The 21,633-nt window shown below is 38.3% G+C and overlaps 1 protein-coding gene across 1 annotated transcript in view; it reads left to right on the forward strand.

The window, feature by feature from the left end:
* The first annotated feature begins 6,159 nt into the window (after positions 1-6,159).
* The window catches only part of CDNF (cerebral dopamine neurotrophic factor), a 59,769-nt gene continuing 44,295 nt past the window's right edge, over positions 6,160-21,633 (forward strand). The window contains 1 exon segment of the mRNA XM_037001655.2: positions 6,160-6,228. Within this exon segment, the coding sequence (XP_036857550.1) occupies positions 6,160-6,228 (69 nt within the window).

Raw genomic sequence — 21,633 nt, forward strand, 5'->3', positions numbered from 1 at the left:
GTCCAGTTTTCTATCAGCCCTACAATAATTAAACTTATCCAGAAATGTAAAATATCTACATGATGTTATTTTTAACTTATATAAAAAAATAGATATTTGTTCAGTAAGTTATCATTTTGTTTAAAGACCTTTTATAGCTGTGTCCTAAACATTTAAAGCATATTTGTGAGGCATAAACAATTGATCTGGTTAGTCATCAGTAATTTAACTTCTGGAGCTTCCACCTAAAAACATTTCAAAAGAGCCAGAGCCTCTGGATTAATTAAATGTGAAACTTATTCTGTCTTTCCTGAATTTATTGCAGCGTATTGTGATTATTGACTTGAATGTTTTACTAACCTGGGCATATATATCCATTTATTAGATAAAGAAGTTGTAGAATCACAGCACAGGAGACACTAGTTTTAGAACAAGAATTGGATTCTAGATCTGGAGTTCAGAGGTGAGTTCTAAGATGAATACATAAATTTATGGAGCTTTCAAGTTAAAGTATTATCTTTAAAAGTGAGCTTAGAATTCCCAACTCTCATCATCTAAGTAATACACTGGTAGAGCAACAATTGAGGTACACAAATCATATGAAGACGGTATTGTGGGAACAGAGTAAGAACTATGAAGCACTGGAACACTGGTTTCTTTGGCAGGAAGGTGAGTATTATAGATCACTGGGAGACTTTAATGGTAGTTTCTGCTGATGTGTAACATTGATCATTATAGCAGGTGTCTCCTTTGCACATTGGTGTATTTGCTAATTAATCTTAGCAAAATACATTGCAAATGTCTCATTTTTTACATTCTGTTAGTAGCATTTAACAGCTGATCAGCTAGTCCCTCCTTTTCAACACCCTCTTGTCTTCTGTGGTACACTCACTCTTTATTCTCACCCTACCTTACTGGCAGATCTTTTTAGTGTTTTTCTGGTTCTTTTCCAATTTCTAAATAATGGAGTTTAACAAGATTGAGACGTGGGACCATATCTCTTCTCCATCTCTCTTTATCCTCTGGTCTCATCCCACAAATACAATTTAGTGTTGATGACTTACAAATTTATGTACTCATCTTAGAACTCACCCCTGAACTCCAGACTTACATATCCAGCTGCTTGTCACTGTTTTTTGGTTTTGTATTACATTAGGGCTTTCCAGAGAAACAGAACCAATAGGATAGATAGGTAGATAGGTTTATTATCAGGAATTAGCTCATCTGTTTATGGAGGCTGAGAAATCCAAAATCTGCAGTGTGAGCTGGCAGGCTGGAGACCCAGGAGAGCCAATGGTGCAGTTGAGGTCTGCAGGTAGTCTGGTGGACGATTTCCTCTTGCCTCTCAGGCCAGTCCCTTTTGTTCTATTCAGAACTTCATCTGATTGGATGAGGCTTATCCTTATTGTGGAGGGCAATCTACTTTACCCAGAGTTGACTGATCTAAATGTTAATCTCATTCAAGACATCTTCCAAGTGGACACATAAAATTAATCATCACAGACACCTAGAAGACTCTCAGACTTTACTGTCAAGACTGAAGTCCTGCTTGCCTCCACAAACTTGCTTCTCCCGCGGTCTTCCCAGTTCATCAAATGGCAACTCCACTGTCCAGTTTCTCAGGCCAAAATCCTTGGAGTCATCCTTGACTTCTCTCTCTTTCTCTCTTTCTCTTCCACTGCCAATGCCACATTCAATCCATTGGCAAATTCTTTTGGCTCTTCAGAATATGTCCAAAATCCAACCATTTCCCATCACCTCCAGCGCTACCACCCTGGTCCTAGATATGCAACTATTTTAATAACCTCCCAACTGGTCTTCCTGCTTCCATTCTCTTTCCCCTGCAGTCTATTCTCCACAGAACCCCAGAGGCATAATTTAAAAATGTCAGCCCACCTCACTGCTCTAGTCAAAACCTTTACTGACTTCCTTTCTCAAAGTGGGACCCAAAGTCCTTACCAGGGCCTTGAAGCCCTAGATGATCTGGCATGCTACAACCAGTGTGACCTCATTTTCTGTTTTCCTTCTTCTTGCTCATTCTACTTTCACCACACTGGCCTCCTTACTGTTCTTGGACCCACTAAGGATACTCCTGCACTAGAAACTGTACTTTGAACTCTTTAAACGCAGCCTAGAGAGTTCTTGCCCAAGCAAATCACTTCACTTATTCTCTCACTTCCTTAAAGTCTCTGCTCAAATACTACTTTATCCAAGAGGTCTTCCCTATCACCCCACTTAGAATAAAATTATATTGTCACCTTCTATTCCCTTTACCATGTTTACTTTTCTTCGTGCCACAGGATACTTTTATTTACTAGAATATTACTCACTAGAATTCTTGAGGATAAGGACTTCGTTTTTCCAACAACCTGGAACACTGTCTGGCAGTTATTAATTGCCAATAAATATTTGTTAAAAACATGAATGGCTGATATATTTAGTGCTCTTTTCCTATTAATAGTATCAGGAGCAAATATGACTTCAAGCTCTGAAAGATGACCTGACCAGCCCTGCAAGGAAAACAAGTAAAAACACAAGGTAAAATAAAAACATAAAAATGTAAGTATAAGTTGATAAGGCATACACATAGGCCAAAAACAGGGTGAATTGTCAAGAGAACCTGGAAATTGCCTTGAGAGCATTTGGTACTCAGGAGATCTGAATTTAGATTTTCATGGTTTTGGTAAAAGAGAACAAAAAACAAAGCCCAGGACCTTCCCAAATTAGGAGTGTAATGCTAGATCTCCCAATTAATGTGGAAACTGAAAGAGCTAAACCTTCATTTTAAAAGGTGACCTGGAAATGACCACAACATCACCACCATCATTCGAGAGTAATGGAATTGTAGTTGTTGAACTTTTTACTGAGTAAAAGAGAAAACAAAAATGTCCCCAGATAATTCGTAATCACAAGCTAGCCCACATATGCATTGAAGCCCAGAGGCATACAACCTGGATGGTCTGAAACATTTCAAACTGAGAGTTTAGTTTAAAGGGATTTCAAGCAGGCATCAGCAAATGTTGGTCTTACCTATAGAATCCACCTGAAACCCAGTCTGTAAATAATTCCCATGATTAAAATTCTAAGAAATAAAGCTCACATTCAGAAAAGTCACAAACCTGTGGGGAAGAAGGTCACCATAAGTGACAGCCAGTTGAGACAAGAGACAGAAGAAGCATACCTGAGGAGGTTTCAGGTATTGGAATTACTGGGCACAGAATATAAAATATGTTTATTATGTTTAAAGAAGTAAAGGAAGGGATTGAAAATATGAAGAAAGGGCAGGTGACTATTAAAAATGTCCAATATTTGGAAATGAACCAAATAGTTGTCTACAAATGGAAATTAATGTAATTACAGCAAATTAGACTCAGCCAAGAAATCACTGAGGGAGTAAGAGAATAAAAATAATGAAACAGAATAAAGGTACAATGAGGATAAAAATTCTAACATGTTAATTTTTATAACCAGATGTAACTAGAATTCTACAGAATAATTTTAGAATTCCAGAAGGAGAGGGAAAAGGGTCTGGGTAGAGCCAAAAACATTAAAGCTCATTTTTTCAAACTGATGAAAGTCATCAGTCCACAGATTTGGAAGTCCAATATATTCCAACCAGTGTTCATAAAATTAGTTCCACAACTATCACAACACAAGGAAACTGCAAAACACAAAAGGAGAAATGAGAAAATCTTAAACACAGCCAGAGAAAAAAGACTGATGACCTTCAGAGGAATGGCAGATGATTCAACAGTGAGAGGCTCAAAAATCACACTACTAGTAAGTAGTAAAGCCAGAATTTGGATGCAGAAAGTCTGGCTTGAGAGCCCAAACACTGACTCATTGCCTCCACTGCTTTCTGAGGGTAGCATTGGGGACTAATTCATTTAAAGCAATATTAAAAATAAAATTGGAAAAATGAAGTAGCATTAATAATTTCACTAACCTGATTTTAAACATTTATCATTATCTTTTTGGAAAAGTTGTAGCTCATTTCTTGTAGGTGGCATTATTATATTTTTAAAATACTATTTTCTCCTTTTGAGTACTGACTAATAACTGCTTAATAGATCTATGATCTCACTTTTAAAATTTTAATTCAATTTCACTAATATTAGCAAATATTTTAATGAGCATGTTGGGGATTTTTTTGATAAAGATATCATGGTGAGTTTTTAGAATACTTAGGAAATATTTCAAATATACAGAAAAATATTTATGTAATACATACCTAGCATCTAGTTTAAATGTTAATATTTTGTTGTATTTGCTTCCATTCTCTTTAAAAACAAAAACATTAGCTTTAGCTAAGTCCAACTTTTTTCTCTTATCCTTCCTACCATTTTCAGGGGAAATATCTATTCTGAAGTAAACATGTGCTTCTCATCCATTTTTTAAAGAACTTTTACTAGAAATGTGTATATCCACAAATAATCTATATAATTTTTTGTGATATTAGATGTATATAAATTATATACATATTCATTTGCATTTTTTTACTCAGCTTTGTATTTGGGCATTTATGGACATTGGCAACTACCAATATAGTTCATTCTTTTTAAATCTATAGAATTCCATTTAATAAATCAAATACAGTTCATGTATCTATTTGCCCTGTGAAGTTCAGTTTGGTTTTTCCCACTTTTTCATAATTGTAAACAATGCTGCTCTGAATATTCTTTATGTCTCCTTGAGCACATATGTGGTGATTTCTCTCAGTCACAAAACAAGAATTGCTGCGTGATAGGTTATGTGCATTTTCAATGTAACTTTTTCTATTGGACTGTGTTTTTCTTATGGATATGCAGGAGTTTTTTATTCAGGAAAAAAATACCTATTTTATACATAATCTAGTTGTCTAGCTTGGGACAGAGCAGTGGTTTAAATGGGAGAGATGACTGAGGTCTGAGAAGTTGTGGAGAGTCAGGTCAGCCAGGCCTTGCAGGACATGGTGAAGACTGGAGTTTCCTTTGAGTGATCTGGAAAACCACAGGAAGGTTTGGAGCAAACAAAGTAGCATGACCTGAGTTTCATTTAAAAGACTCATGCTAGTTAAATTTTTTTAAATTTAGTGGGTTAGATTTTACCAGTCTCTGGCCAAGAAATAGTAACAAAGCAGGAGAAAAAATAGCATGAAAGAAGATAAAGAGAGTTAGTAGACGACAAGATAAAAAGAGTTACTAGGGCAAAACTGAAGGGGAAGAAGCAATCCTGACAGGTAAACTGATCTTACAGTAATTTTTCCCTGAGGACATCAGCCAGTCAGAGTAAAGATGATCTTTGGTGTCAGGGGGAAAGACGTCAAAGCCCAAAACTTGTTTTTTAAGTGGACAAGACTCTTTCCTGTTAATCTGAGATTCTCAAAGGGTTGCTACCTTAGAATACAGTTGAACAAGCAATAAACCTAACCCATCCTCACCCATAGAGGACTATAAGCAAAATTTCCTTGATGCTGACCTGGACAGAAGGAAGGAAGAAAAACATCTCTAAGAAATTATATATTTTACCACAAGATGTCCCTCACTTGGATTTGCAGTTAAAATTCAAATCAGGGGTCTGAAAAACATCAAACTATCAATTTAGTTTAAAGCAGTCCCTGGCTAGTAGCCCTTAGGCCTAATAAATAAAAACAAATCAGTTATGGAAATAAAGCACCTTTCATCTAAGACCTCAATAATTTCTGGAAATATATTTCAAGGACTATGAATATTATTCAGTACAATATTAGCAAGCACACAAAGAAACAAGGCATCATGAGCAAGAAACTATAGAAACACACTCATGAAAACTTTTCATGTTGGAATTATCAGACTATAAAACAATTATGTTTAGTGTGTTGAAATCTATAAAAGAGAAGCTTGAAAATATCTGCAGAAAATAGGAAACTGTACAAAATGACCTAGAAAATTTGAAAAAGAACTAGAGAGAACTTCTAGAAATAAGAAAAATATCAAAATAAAAAATTCAATGAATGGATTTAATAGCAGAATATACAGAGCTGTTGATTGTCTGAGTGAACTAGAATCTTCTCAAAGTGAGGGCCTCGTTCCGTCAGCCTCGGCATGTCCTGGTAGCCTGTTGCAAATGCAGAATCCTGGGTCCCACTCCAGACCTACAAATCAGAAACAGAATTTTAATAAATCTCTAGGTAATTTGTGAGCACATTAAAGTTGACCTATTATGGGGCCAGAGTTCTTTAGTTCTAACAAACTCCCAGGTAATGCTTATGCTATTGGACCAAGAAGTACGGTATGGGTACTACTGAATTGGAAGATAGGTTAGAAGAATTACATATAATGTATCACAGAACAACAAAAGAAGAGAAAATAAGGAAAAGAGATTAAGGGACATAGAGAATAGAATGAGAAAATCCAATATATGTTTAATTGGAGTTCTGGAAGAAGAGAAAAAAAGAGAATGGTGCAGAAACAGTGTTTGAAGAGATACTACCTGGGAATTTGCCAGAACTGATAAAAGGCACTAATCCACAAATTCAAGAGGTCCAATAATAGATAAAAAGAAATTCACACCTAAGTATCACAGTGAAACTACAGAACACCAAAGACTAAAAAACATTAGATATGCTGGAGAAAAAAAAATCAGTGACAATTAGATTAACAACTAAATTCTCAATAAAAATAATGGAAGACTGAAGCAGGTGAAATGGTATCTTCAATGTGCTCAAATCAATTGCCAGTAAAAGAATAAGGATGAAAAAAAAAAGATTTTCAAAAGAAAAATAAAAATGGAATTTTAAAATGAAAAGAGTTCAATTTTTTTTTTTTAATTTAAGAATCTCTTTAGGCAAAAGTGACTTCTGGATGAGAAATATGAGATTTGTGAAGGAATAATGAGCAAATAAAATAATAAAATAGGTACATCTTAAGTGCACATAACAAAAATAATGATGCCTAATAATGAGAAAACACAACTAAAATACAATTAAAATAATTGATAATAATAGCATAAATCAGGAGAGGTAAATGTATTTCAAATGTTCTGAGGTCTCTATATTGCCTGAGAGAAAGGTAAAGCTATTGATTAACTTGAGCCATTGATACACTGAGACATTGCTAGATTAGTCATTCTAGTTTACTGATAGATTAGGTAATATTATATTTATACTTATAAGCATTAACTACAAACTAGTAGAAGAACTAATTATGAAAATAGGAACATGATTACATAGTACCAATACCAAACTAGTACAGGGAAAAATATGACTTAATTAAGAAATCAATCCACAAAAGGCAAGAAAGGTGGGAATGAAACACAAAAGTGATAGCACACTTAAATACAAGATAGGGTGGGAGACTTATATCTGGATAGCTTTAGTAGTTATATTAAATGTAAAAGTACTAAACATTCAAGTTAAAAGACAATGATTATAAGCCTATATAAAAACTTCTGGCTAAATTCTTTTTATGAGAGGGAGGTTTGGGGAAAAGAGCTAAATATTCATGTTCCATAGACTGAAAATTATAAAAACTGAAATAAAGTTCAAGAATTAACCATACAAACATGTTCTTAAAATTCAAATAAACATGTTATTAAATTCCAAAGGAGTCAGCTAAAAGAATGGAAGGCAAAAGCTTTGAGTTTGGGGGATATAGGGAAAGGAGTCAAGGGACACTGTTTTTCACAGCAAATCTATAATTCACTGACTTTAAACAAGGTTGGGGCAGGGGCAGAAGTGAATTGGCAACTACAAGTATAAAAATTATTTTAGAGTGTTTTTCTTAAAACAGTGTGGAGAAATGGGTTGATATTTGGTGTTGGGGGGATGTGGTGAGGAGAGAGGTTTTTGTTGTTTATAAAATGTGAGAAGTAGGATCACGGGAAGATGGCTGCATGAGTAGTTAAGAGGAAATCTCCTCCCCAAAACATATATATTTATGAAAATACAATAAATACAACTATTCTTAAAAGAGACACCAGTGGATGCAGTACAACAGCCAGGATACATCTACATCTGCGAGAACTCAGCATCACACGAAGGGGGTAAGATACAAGCCACGGCCAGGTGGGACCTGAATGCTCCCCCACTGCAAAACCCGGCGGGAAGAAAGGAGTCAGAATTGGGAGGGAGTGAAAGCCCAGGACTGCTAAACAACCAGCTCTAGAAATCCGCACCCAGAATGCAGACATAAGGTGCATGGGGTGCCGGATATTAGAGAAATGGAAAAGCAAAACCTGGGGGCAGGTCCCCACAACTGGCGCCCCTGAGACAAAAGAAAAGCGAGTGCTTTCTGCAAGTCTTAAAGAGACAGGGACCCCATAGCTGGACGAAGTTGTCCCGGCAGCTGGGAGTACTGGGGAAACTTAGGCGCCCTTAACAGAGGCAATGCAGCTCTGAAACCCCTCACAGGACTAGGAAGCCTGCCAGTTGTTCCTCCAACTGGTGCGGACCCTGACACACAGGCCCAGTAGCAGGAGAGTGGGAGCATGTGCTGGGGGCAGAAGCGCTAGAAGGAACCAAGAGCAGATCCGTGCTCCACAAGGCTAGCCTGCAGTGGTGAGACTGGCGTGGCTCGCGCGCACCGGCGGCAGTGAAGCCAGAGCCCGGTAGAAGCCTGCGCAGAAAAGCCCCGCGTGCACCAGCAGCAGAGCCAGAGGGAGCAGGCGCACTTCCAGGAGCCGACCGGAATCCCAGCCCAACGCACAGCCGCCCGGGCTGGACCCAAAGGCCACTGCTGCTACACAGCTGCCCGGCAGGGTCACCGCTAGCACGGAGGAGCGTACCTGGTGTGCCTGCCACTCCCCGCAGGGCTCCGCGCTGCTCTGACAGACACCCTGCCCACAGCAGTTTAGGAGATTAACCTGGTGGCTGCTCCAGGAGTGCAGATAGCCATCACAGGCAGCAGAGAAGGGCAAGGCATCCAGCAAGCAGGAAAGGACTTTCTTCTCCCAGCTGACACACCCAAAACCTGCCTACACCCACTGCAATCACCATGAAAAGGCAAAAAAATCTGGTCCAGACCAAGATAGTTACACCTGAGAAAGGATCTGCAGAGGCAGACCTAACCAGTCTCCCTGAAAAATAATTCAAAATAAAAATCATAAACATGCTGCCAGAGCTGCAGAGAAATATGCAAGAGCTAAGGGATGAAGTCCGGAGGGAGAGTACAGACGTCTGGAGGGAGATCACAGATGTCCGGAGGGAGATTACAGAAGTGAAACAAACTCTGGAAGGATTTATAAGCAGAATGGATAAGATGCAAGAGGCCATTGATGGAATAGAAACCAGAGAACAGGAATGCATAGAAGCTGATGCAGAGAGAGATAAAAGGATCTCCAGGAATGAAACAATATTAAGAGAATTGTGTGACCAATCCAAAAGGAACAATATCCACATTATAGGGGTACCAGAGGAAGAAGAGAGAGAAAAAAGGATAGAAAGTGTCTTTGAAGAAATAATTGCTGAGAACTTCCCCAAACTGGGGGAGGAAATAGTTGCTCAGACTACGGAGGCACACAAAACTCCCGAGAGATGGGATGCAAAGAGGTCAACACCAAGACACATAATAATTAAAATGGCAAAGATCAAGGACAGGGACATAGTATTAAAGGCAGCCAGAGAAAGTAAAAAGGTCATCTACAAAGGAAAACCCATCAGGTTATCATCAGACTTAACAACAGAAACCTTACAGGCCAGAAGAGAATGGCATGATATATTTAATGCATTGAAACAGAAGGGCCTTGAACCAAGGATACTGTATCCAGCACGATTATCATTTAAATATGAAGGAGGGTTTAAACAATCCACAGACAAGCAAAAGTTGAGGGAATTTGCCTCCCACAAACCACCTCTACAGGGTATCTTAGAGGGACTGCTCTAGATGGGAGCACTCCTAAAAAGAGCACAGAGCAAAACACCCAACATATGAAGAATGGAGGAGGAGGAAAAAGAAGGGAAAGAAATAATCATCAGACTGTGTTTATAACAGCTCAATAAGCAAGTGAGGTCAGACAGTAAGGTAGTAAACAAGCTAACCTTGAACCTTTGGTAACCACAAATCTAAAGCCTGCAATGGCAATAAGCACATATCTTTCAATAATCACCCTAAATGTAAATGGACTGAATGCACCAATCAAAAGACACAGATTGATAGAATGGATAAAAAAGCAAGACCCATCTATATGCTGCTTACAAGAGACTCACCTCAAACCCAAAGACAAGCACAGACTAAAAGTCAAGGGTTGGAGAAAGATATATCATGCAAGCAACAGAGAGAAAAAAGCAGGTGTTGCAATACTAGTATCAGACAAAATAGACCTCAAAATAAAGAAAGTAACAAGATAAAGAAGGACATTACATAATGATAAAGGGTTCAGTCCAACAAGAGGATATAACCATTATAAACATATATGCACCCAATACAGGAGCACCAATATATGTGAAACAAATACTAACAGAATTAAAGGAGGAAATAGAATGCAATGCATTCATTTTGGAAGACTTTAACACAACACTCACCCCAAAGGACAGATCCACCAGTCAGAAAATAAGTAAGGACACAGAGGCACTGAACAACATGCTAGAACAGATGTACTTAATAGACATCTATAGAACTCTACAACCAAAAGCAACAGGATACATATTCTTCTCAAGTGCACATGGAACATTCTCCAGAATAGACCACATACTAGGCCACAAAAAGAACCTCAGTAAATTCCAAAAGATTGAAATCCTACCAGCCAACTTTTCAGACCACAAAGGTACAAAATGAGAAGTAAATTGTACAAATACAGCAAAAAGGCTCACAAACACATGGAGGCTTAACAACATGCTCCTAAATAATCAATGGATCAATGACCAAATTAAAATGGAGATCCAGCAATATATGGAAACAAATGACAACAATAACACAAAGCCCCAACTTCTGTGGGACGCAGCAAAAGCAGTCTTAAGAGGAAAGTATATAGCAATCCAGGCATATTTAAAGAAGGAAGAACAATCCCGAATGAATAGTCTAATGTCACAATTATCAAAATTGGAAAAAGAAGAACAAATGAGGCCTAAGGTCAGCAGATGGGGGGACATAATAAAGATCAGAGAAGAAATAAACAAAATTGAGAAGAATAAAACAATAGCAAAAATCAATGAAACCAAGAGCTGGTTCTTTGAGAAAATAAACAAAATAGATAAGCCTCTAGCCAGACTTATTAAGAGAAAAAGAGAGTCAACACACATCAACAGAATTAGAAACGAGAAAGGAAAAATCACAACGGACCCCACAGAAATACAAAGAATTATTAGAGAATACTATGAAAACCTATATGCTAACAAGATGGAAAACCTAGGAGAAATGGACAACTTCTTAGAAAAATACAACCTTCCAAGACTGACCCAGAAAGAAACAGAATATCTAAACAGACCAATTACCAGCAATGAAATTGAATCGGTAATAAAAAAAACTACCCAAGAACAAAACCCCTGGGCCAGATGGATTTACCTCGAAATTTTATCAAACATACAGAGAAGACATAACACCCATTCTCCTTAAAGTTTTCCAAAAAATAGAAGAGGAGGAAATGCTCCCAAACTCATTCTATAAAACCAACATCACCCTAATACCAAAACAAGGCAAAGACCCCACCAACAAAGACAACTACAGACCAATATCCCTGATGAATGTAGATGCAAAAATACTCAACAAAATATTAGCAAACCGAATTCAAAAATACATCAAGAGGATCATACAACATGACCAAGTGGGATTCATCCCAGGGATGCAAGGATGGTACAACATTCGAAAATCCATCGACATCATCCACCACATCAACAAAAAGGACAAAAACCACCCGATCATCTCCATAGATGCCAAAAAAGCATTCGACAAAATTCAACATCCATTCATGATAAAAACTCTCAACAAAATGGGCATAGAGGGCAAGAACCTCAACATAATAAAGGCCATATATGATAAACCCACAGCTAACATCATACTGAACAGCGAGAGACTGAAAGCTTTTCCTCTGAGATCGGGAACAAGACAGGGATGCCCACTATCCCCACTGTTATTCAACGTGGTACTGGAGGTCCTAGCCATGGCAATTAGACAAAACAAAGAAATACAAGGAATCCAGATTGATAAAGAAGAAGTCAAACTGTCACTATTTGCAGATGACATATTATACATAAAAAACCCTAAAGACTCCACTCTGAAATTACTAGAACTAATATCGGAATTCAGCAAAGTTGCAGGATACAAAATTAACACACAGAAATCTGTAGCTTTCCTATACACTAACAATGAACTAATAGAAAGAGAAATCAGGAAAACAATTCCATTCACAATAGCATTGAAAAGAATAAAATACCTAGGAATAAACCTAACCAAGGAAGTGAAATACCTATACTCAGAAAACCACAAGACAGTCTTAAGAGAAATTAAAGAGGACACTAGCAAATGGAAACTCATTCCATGCTCCTGGGTAGGAAGAATTAATATTATCAAAATGGCCATCCTGCCCAAAGCAATATACAGATTCGATGCAATCCCTATCAAATTACCAACAGCATTCTTCAATGAACTGGAACAAATAGTTCAAAAATTCATATGGAACCACCAAAGACCCCGAATAGCCAAAGCAATCCTGAGAAGGAAGAATACAGTGGTGGTGGGGGGGATCTTGCTCACCAACTTCAAGCTATACTACGAAGCCACAGTAATCAAGACAATTTGGTACTGGCACAAGAACAGAGCCACAGACCAATGGAACAGAAAAGAGAATCCAGACTTTAATCCAAACATATATGGGCCAATTAATATTTGATAAAGGAGCCATGGACATACAATGGGGGAAATGACAGTCTCTTCAACAGATGTTGCTGGCAAAACTGGACAGCTACATGTAAGAGAATGAAACTGGATCACTGTCTAACCCCATACACAAAAGTAAACTGCAAATGGATCAAAGACCTGAATATAAGTCATGAAACCATAAAACTCTTAGAAAAAAACATAGGAAAAAATTTCATGGACATGTACATGAGTGACTTCTTCATAAACCTATCTCCCTGGGCAAGGGAAACAAAGGCAAAAATGAACAAGTGGGACTATATCAAGCTAAAAAGCTTCTGTACAGCAAAGGACACCACCAATAGAACAAAAAAGCATCCTACAGTATGGGAGAACATATTCATAAATGACAGATCCGATAAAGGATTGACATCCAAAATATATAAGGAGCTCACACGCCTCAACAAACAAAAAGCAAATAATCCAATTAAAAAATGGGCAGAGGAGCTGAAAAGACAGTTCTCTAAAGAAGAAATCCATATGGCCAACAGGCACATGAAAAGATGCTCCACATCACTAATCATCATAGAAATGCAAATTAAAACCACAATGAGATATCACCTCACACAAGTAAGGATCGCCATCATCAAAAAGACAAACAACAACAAATGTTGGCGAGGTTGTGGAGAAAAGGGAACCCTCCTACACTGCTGGTGGGGATGTAAACTAGTTCAACCACTGTGGAAAGCAGTAGGGAGGTTCCTCAGAATGCTCAAAATATAAATACCATTTGACCCAGGAATTCCACTTCTAGGAATTTACCCTAAGAATGCAGCACTCCAGTTTGAAAAAGACAGATGCACCCCTATGTTTATCGCTGCACTGTTTACAATAGCCAAGATATGGAAGCAACCTAAATGTCCATCAGTAGATGAATGGATAACAAAGATGTGGTACATATACACAATGGAATATTACGCAGCCATACAAAAAAAACAGATCCTACCATTCACAACAACATGGATGGAGCTGGAGGGTATTATGCTCAGTGAAATAAGCCAAGTGGAGAAGGACAAGTACCAAATGATTTCACTCATATGTGGAGTATAAGAACAAAGGAAAACTGAAGGAACAAAACAGCAGCAGAATCACAGAACCCAAGAATGGACTAATAGTTACCAAAGGGTAAGGGATGGGGATGATGGGTGGGAAGGGAGGGGTAAGGGTGGGGAAAAAGAAAGAGGGCATTACAATTAGCATGTATAGTGCGTGGGGGACACGGGGAGGGCTGTACAACACAGAGAAGACAAGTAGTGATTTTACAGCATCTTACTATGCAGATAGACAGTGACTGTGAAGGGGTATGTGGGGGGGGGCTTGGTGAAGGGGGAACCTAGTAAACATAATGTTCTTTCTGTAATTGTAGATTAATGATACCAAAATAAAAAAAAAGAAAAAAAAGAAAAAATAATGTGAGAAGTAACAGGATATTGCAGGCTGACAGTAATGAAACAGGAGAGACAGAGGCCAGAAGTGCAGGAGCAGGGAGCTGATGAGATCTTAGGCAAATGAAGGGTTGTCATAGTTTGTTCATAGAATTAAGGAAGAAGAATATGCAGGCATAGGTGTGGTAGATGTGGCAGTAACAGATGAGAGTTGTCTCTTGTTGCTTTTCTTTCTCTTAGAGAAATAGGAAGTGGGAACATCAGCTGGGAGTGAGGATGGGGTGGAGATATTAGACAAGGTTTGAGGAGAGAGCAGTTGTGCAATAGTCATCTTGGGAGCTGGGTATAGTGTAAGGTCAATATAGTAGAACTGTCGGGCATCCCTGATGGCTCACTTGAAATTAGTGATCATGAATTTACAGTGAGACCAGTGAGCATGACTATGTTATTTCCTCCAGTCATGTTCAGTGGGTATAGGTATAAGGTGGGTGGAGAGTTAAGTTTTAGCTAGGGGTAGAATTGTGTTGGATGAATACAAACGGGAGATGATGCAAGGGAATTGAATCTGTATGCATGGAGTGAACAGTAAGGAAGTATGGTGAAAGGTGAAAGAGTCAATGGACTGTACGACCTGGTGGGATCAAAGAATTGTTGGCATTGGGTGTTAGGTGATGTGAACTGGAGGTAGGAGACAATGGTCAGACAATGGGATGTTGCAATTGAGATTACAGGAACGTTGTGAACATTACTAATAACTGGATTTACAGGTATGACCATAGTGATTTTTCATGACTTCTTGATATTAATCCTTTGTCAGATATATGTTGTAAATATGTTCCTTCAGGCAGTGGCTTGTCTTATCTTATATTTATGATTTCTTTTGCATCATGAAACTACTTAATTTTGATATAATCAGAAGTATTATCTGTGTTTTGGTATCTTCTTTTCTCCCCCCTATTCTTTTTTTTAAATTTATTTTATTTTATTTTTTTAATATTGCTATCATTAATCTACAATTACTTGAACAACATTATGGTTACTAGACTCCCCCCATCATCAAGTCCCCACCACATACCCCATTACTCACTGTCCATCAGCCTAGTAAGATGCTATAGAATCACTACTTGTCTTCTCTGTATATACTGTCTTTCCCGTGTCCCCCCGCCACTACATTATGTCTGCTAATTGTAATGCCCCTTTTCCCCCTTGTCCCTTCCTTCCACCCATCCTCTCCAGTCCCTTTCCCTTTGGTAACTGTTAGTCCATTCTTGGGTTCTGTGAGTCTGCTACTGTTTTGTCCCTTTAGTTTTTGCTTTGTTCTTATACTCCACAGATGAGTGAAATCATTTCAGGCTTACCTTTCTCTGCCTGCCTTATTTCACTGAGCATACCCTCTGGCTCCATCCATGTTGTTGCAAATGATAGTATTTGTTTTCTTCTTATGGCTGAATACTATTCCATTGTGTATATGTACCACATCATCTTTATCCATTCATCTACTGCTAGACACTTAGGTTGCTTCCATTTCTTGGCTATGGTAAATAGTGCTGCAATAAACATAGGGGTGCATATGTCTTTTTCAAACTGGTCTGCTGCATTCTTAGGGTAAATTCTTAGGACTGGAATTCCTGGGTCAAATGGTATTTCTGTTTTGAGTTTTTTGAGGAACCTCCATGCTGCTTTCCACAATGGTTGAACTAATTTACATTCCCACCAGCAGTGTAGGAGGGTTCCCTTTCTCCACATCCTTGCCAACATTTGTTGTTGCTTGTCTTTTGGGTGGTGGCCATCCTTACTGGTGGGCAGTGATATCTCATTGTGGTTTTAATTTGCATTTCTCTGATGATTAGCGATGTAGAGCCTCTTTTCATGTGTCTGTTGGCCATCTGAATTTCTTCTTTGGAGAAGTGTCTGTTCAGCTCCTCTGCCCATTTTTTAATTGGCTTATTTGCTTTTTGTTTGTTGAGGTGTGTGAGCTCTTTATATAATTTGGATGTTAATCCCTCATTGGATATGTCATTTATGAATGTATTCTCCCATACAGTAGGATGTCTTTTTGTTCTACTGATGGTGTCCTTTGCTGTACAGAGGCTTTTTAGTTTGATATCGTCCCACTTGTTCATTTTTGCTTTTGTTTCCCTTACCCAGGGAGATATGTTCATGAAGAAGTTGCTCATATTTATGTTCAAGAGATTTTTGCTTATGGTTTTTCCTATGAGTTATATGGTTTCATGACTTACATTCAGGTCTTTGATCCATTCTGAGTTTACTTTTGTGTATGGGCTTAGACAATAATCCAGTTTCATTCTCTTACATGTAGCTGTCCAGTTTTGCCAACATCAGTTGTTGTAGAGGCTGTCATTTCCCCATTGTATGTCCATGGCTCCTTTATCAATTTATTAATTGACCATATATACTTTGGTTTATATCTGGGCTCTCTAGTCTGTTCCATTGGCCTATGGGTCTGTTCTTGTACAAGTACCAAATTGTCTTGATTACTGTGGCTTTGTAGTAGAGCTTGAAGTTGGGGAGTATAATTCCCCTTGCTTTATTCTTCCTTCTCAGGATTGCTTTGGCTATTTGGGGTATTTTGTCATTCCACATGAATTTTAGAACTATTTGCTCTAGTTCATTGAATAATGCTGTTGGTATTTTGATAGAGATTTCATTGAATCTGTAGATTGCTTTAGGCAGGATGGCCATTTTGACAATATTAATTCTTCCTATCCATGAGGATGGGGTGAAGTTCCATTTGTTAGCATCCTCTTTAATTTCTCTTAGGAGTGTCTTATAGTTTACAGGGTATAGGTCTTTCACTTCCTTGGCTAGGTTTATTCCTAGGTATTTTATTCTTTTTGATGCAATTGTGAATGGAATTGTTTTCCTGATTTCTCTCTCTGCTAGTTCATCATTGGTGTATAAGAATGCAACAGATTTCTGTGTATTGATTTTGTGTCCCGCAACTTTGCTGAATTTAGGTATTAGATCCAGTTGTTTTGGAGTGGATTCTTTAGAGTTTTTTATGTACAATATCATGTCATCTGCAAACAGGGACAGTTTGACTTCTTCTTGACAATCTGGATGCCTTTTCTTTGTTTTGTTTGATTACCGTGGCTAGTATCTCTAGAACTATGTTGAATAAAAGTGGGGAGATTGGGCATCCTTGTTTGCAATCTTAAAGGAAAAGCTTTCAGCTTCTCACTGTTAAGTGTAATGTTGGCTGTGGGTTTGTCATATATAGACTTTATTATGTTGAGGTACTTGCCCTCTATACCCATTTTGTTGAGAGTTCTTATCATGAATGGATGTTGAATTTTGTCAAATGCTTTTTCAGCATCTCTGGAGATGATTGTGTGGTTTTTGTCCTTTTTGTTGATGTGGTGGATGATGTTGATGGATTTTTGAATGTTGTACCATCCTTGCATCCCTGGAATAAATCCTGCTTGATCATGATGGATGATCTTTTTGATGTAGTTTTGAATTCTGTTTGCTAATATTTTGTTGAGTACTTTTACATCTATGTTCATTAGGGATATTGGTCTGCAATTTTCTTTTATTGTGGTGTCTTTGCCTGGTTTTGGTATTAGAGTGATGTTGGCCTCATAGAATGAGTTTGAGAGTCTTCCCTCCTCTTCTACTTTTTGGAAAACTTTAAGGAGGATGGGTATTAGGTCTTCATTAAATGTTTGATAAAATTCAGTAGTGAAACCATCTGGTCAAAGGGTTTTGTTCTTAGGTAGGTTTTCGATTACCAATTAAATTTTGGTGCTCATCATTGGTCTGTTCAGATTTTCTGTTTCTTCCTGGGTCAGCCTTGGAAGGTTGTATTTTTCTAGAAAGTTGTCCATTTCTTCTAGGTTATCCAGTTTGTTACCATTATAATTTTTCATAGTATTCTTTCATAATTCTTTTTATTTCTGTGGTGTCCATAGTAAAGTTTCCTTTCTCATTTCTGAGTCTTGTTTATGTGTGTAGACTCTCTTTTATTCTTGATAAGTCTGGCTAGGGGTTTATCTATTCTGTTAATTTTTTCAAAAAATTAGCTCCTGCTTTCATTGATCTTTCCTTTGTTTTATTCTTCTCAAGTTTATTTTATTTCTGCTTTAATCTTTATTATGTCCCTCCTTCTGCTGACTCTGGGCCTCATTTGTTCTTCCTTTTCTAGTTTCATAAATTGTGAGTTTAGACTGTTCATTTGGGATTGTTCTTCTTTCCTGAGGTAGGCCTGTATGGCAATATATTTCCCTCTTAACGTGGTCTTCACTGCATCCTACAGGTTTTGTGGTGTTGAACTATTGTTGTCATTTGTGTCCAAATATTGCTTGATCTCTGTTTATATTTGGTCATTGATCCATTGATTATTTAGGAGCATATTATTAAGCCTCCATTTGTTTTTGGGCTTTTTCATTTTATTTGTGTAATTTATTTCTAGTTTCATACCTTTGTGATCTGAGAAGTTTACTGGTACAATTTCAATCTTCTTGAATTTACTGAGGCTCTTTTTGTGGCCTAGTATGTAGTCTATTCTGGAAAATGTTCCATGTGCACTGGAGAAGAATGTGTATCCTGCTGCTTTTGGGTGTAGAGTTCTGTAGATGTCTGTTAGGTCCATCTTTTCTAGTGTGATGTTCAATGCCTCTGTGTCCTTACTTATTTTCTGTCTGGTTGATCTGTCCTTTGGAGTGAGTGGTGTGTTAAAGTCTCCTAAAACGAATGCATTGCATTCTCTTTCCTAAGAAATAGAACTAAAATTCTGTTAGTATTTGTTTCACATATGTAGGTGATCCTATGTTGGGTTCATATATATTTATATTAGTTATATCCTCTTGTTGGATGGCCCCCTTTATCATTATGTTATGTCCTTCTTTGTCTCTTGTGACTTTCTTGGTTTTGAAGTCTATTTTGTCTGATATAAGTACTGCAACTCCTGCTTTTTTTCTCCCTGTTAGTTGCATGAAATATCTTTTCCATCCCTTGACTTTCAGTCTGTGTATGTCTTTGGGTTTGAAGTGAGTCTCTTGTAGGCATCATATAAACTGGTCTTGCTTTTTAATCCATTCACCGACTCTATGTCTTTTGATTGGTGCATTCAGACCATTTACATTGAGGGTAGTTATTGACACGTATGTACTTATTGCCATTGCAGGCTTTGGATTCATGGTTAACAAAGGTTCAAGTGTAGCTTCCTTACATTCTAACTGTCTAACTTACCTCTCTTATTAAGCTACTATAAACACAGTCTGATGATTATTTCTCTCCCTTCTTATTCTTCCTCCTCCATTCTTTATAGGTTAGGTGTTTTATTCTGTAGTCTTTTGAGTTTCCTTTGACTGTTTTTGTGGATAGTTCATTTTATTTCTTGCCTTTAGTTAGTATTTGCTTGGTCTGCTTTCTTTGCTGTGATTTTATTTTCTCTGGTTACAACTATTTAGTCTTAGGAGTGCTTCCATCTAGAGCAGTCCCTTCAAAATATCCTGTAGAGGTGGTTTGTCAGAGGCAAATTCCCTCAACTTATGCTTTTCTGGGAATTGTTGAATCCCTCCTTCATATTTAAATGATAATCATACTGGATACAGTATTCTTGGTTCAAGGCCCTTCTGTTTCATTGCATTAACTATACCATGCCATTCTCTTCTGGCCTGTAAGGTTTTTGTTGAGAAGTCTGATGATAGCCTGATGGGTTTTCCTTTGTAGGCGATCTTTTCTCTCTGTCTGGCTGCCTTTAATACTCTGTCCTTGTCCTTGATCTTTGCCATTTTAATTATTATATGTCATGCACTTGTCCTCCTTATGTCCCTTGTGTTGGGAGATCTGTGGGCTTCCGTGGTCTGATAGACTATTTCCTTCCCCACTTTGGGGAAGTTTTCAGCAATTATTTTTTTAAAGACACTTTCTATCTCTTTTTCTCTCTTCTTCTTCTTCTGGTACCTCTTTAATATGGATATTCTTCCATTTCGATTGGTCACACAGTTCTCTTAATATTCTTTCATTCCTGGAGATCCTTTTATCTCTCTCTGCATCAGCTTCTCTGCATTCCTGTTCTCTGATTTCTATTCCATTAATGGCCTCTTGCATCTCATCCATTCTGCTTTTAAGTCCTTCCAGAGATTGTTTTATTTCTGTGTTCTCCCTCCTTAGCTCTTGAATGTTTCTCTGCAAGTCCATCAGCATGGTTATGACCTTTATTTTGAATTCTTTTTCAGGAAGATTGGTTAAATCTATCTCCCCAGTTTCCCTCTCAGGTGAGGATTTCTGGGTTAGTCTGGTCTGTATCAAATACTTCTGCCTTTTCATGGCAACAGAGGTAGTTGTAGACAGTTGGTGCATGTGTCAGCTGGGAGAACCAAGTATCTTTCCTTTTGCTCCTGTCTTTACTTTCCTGGGAGAACGGCAACCCCTAGCGGCTTGTGTTGGGTAACTGTGTGCAGACGGGGTCTCTGATTCTTGCTCAGGCCACTGTGGAGTAAGCTCTGTGTGTTGCTGTGGGCGTGGCCAGCCTCAGGCTGCTGCTCCACTATGGTGGGGCTGCTCAGGAGGGGAAATGGGTGGAAGGCTGTTTATTGCCATGAGGGGCCTCAGAGCTGTGCTGCTGCCCTGGGGTTAGGAAGCCCGGAGTTCCTGGGGTTTCCCAGCTGCTGGGCTGAGTGCACTCGGATGCTTCTGTCCAGCTGTGAGGCCCCAGTCCCTTTAACACTTTCAAAAAACACTTGCTTTTCTTTTGTCCCAGGGGCGCTGCCTACCGGGACCCGCTTGCAGGTTTTACTGTTCTGTTTCCCTAGTATCCAGCACACCACGCACTGTAAATCTGCGCTCTGGTGCGGATGACTAGAGCTGGGTATTTAGCAGTCCTGGGCTCCTTCTCCCTCCCCAGTCCGACTCCTCTCCTCCTGCCGGGAGCTCGGGTGAGGGGCGTGCTTGGGCTCGGGTCCCGCTGGGCCATGGCTTGTATCTTACCCCCTTTGTGAGATGCTGGGTTCTTGCAGGTGTAGATGTAGCCTGGCTGTTGTAGTATATCATCTGGTCTCCCTTTTAGGGATAGTTGTATTTGTTGTATTTTCAAAAATGTATATGTTTTTGGGTGGAGATTTCTGCTGTCCTACTCACTCCGCCATCTTGACTCCTCCTTTATGTGACTTTTATGGACACCATATTGTTGAATTTTTTAATAGTTCCAATCTGAAAAGTCCTATTGTATGACTGCAAGTTTAATGTATTTTCACATATAGAATTAATGATATATTTGGATATATTTCTCTCTCTTAATTTTGTGGGTTAAAAAAAATCTTAACTGTGCTTTTTCTTTGTTTCTTTTCTTTTTCTTTCCTGCCTTCTACGGGACTGATAATGTTTCAACAATCTCTCCCATGCCCTGCACCAATCCTGATCCAGAAGTAATCTATTTATATTTTTAGTTATTATACTTCATTTTTAACATGCTTATTAGGCTAAAAATTACTATGACC

The sequence above is a fragment of the Manis javanica genome, chromosome 2, assembly GCF_040802235.1.
Source record: "Manis javanica isolate MJ-LG chromosome 2, MJ_LKY, whole genome shotgun sequence".
Taxonomy (NCBI): Eukaryota; Metazoa; Chordata; class Mammalia; order Pholidota; family Manidae; genus Manis; species Manis javanica.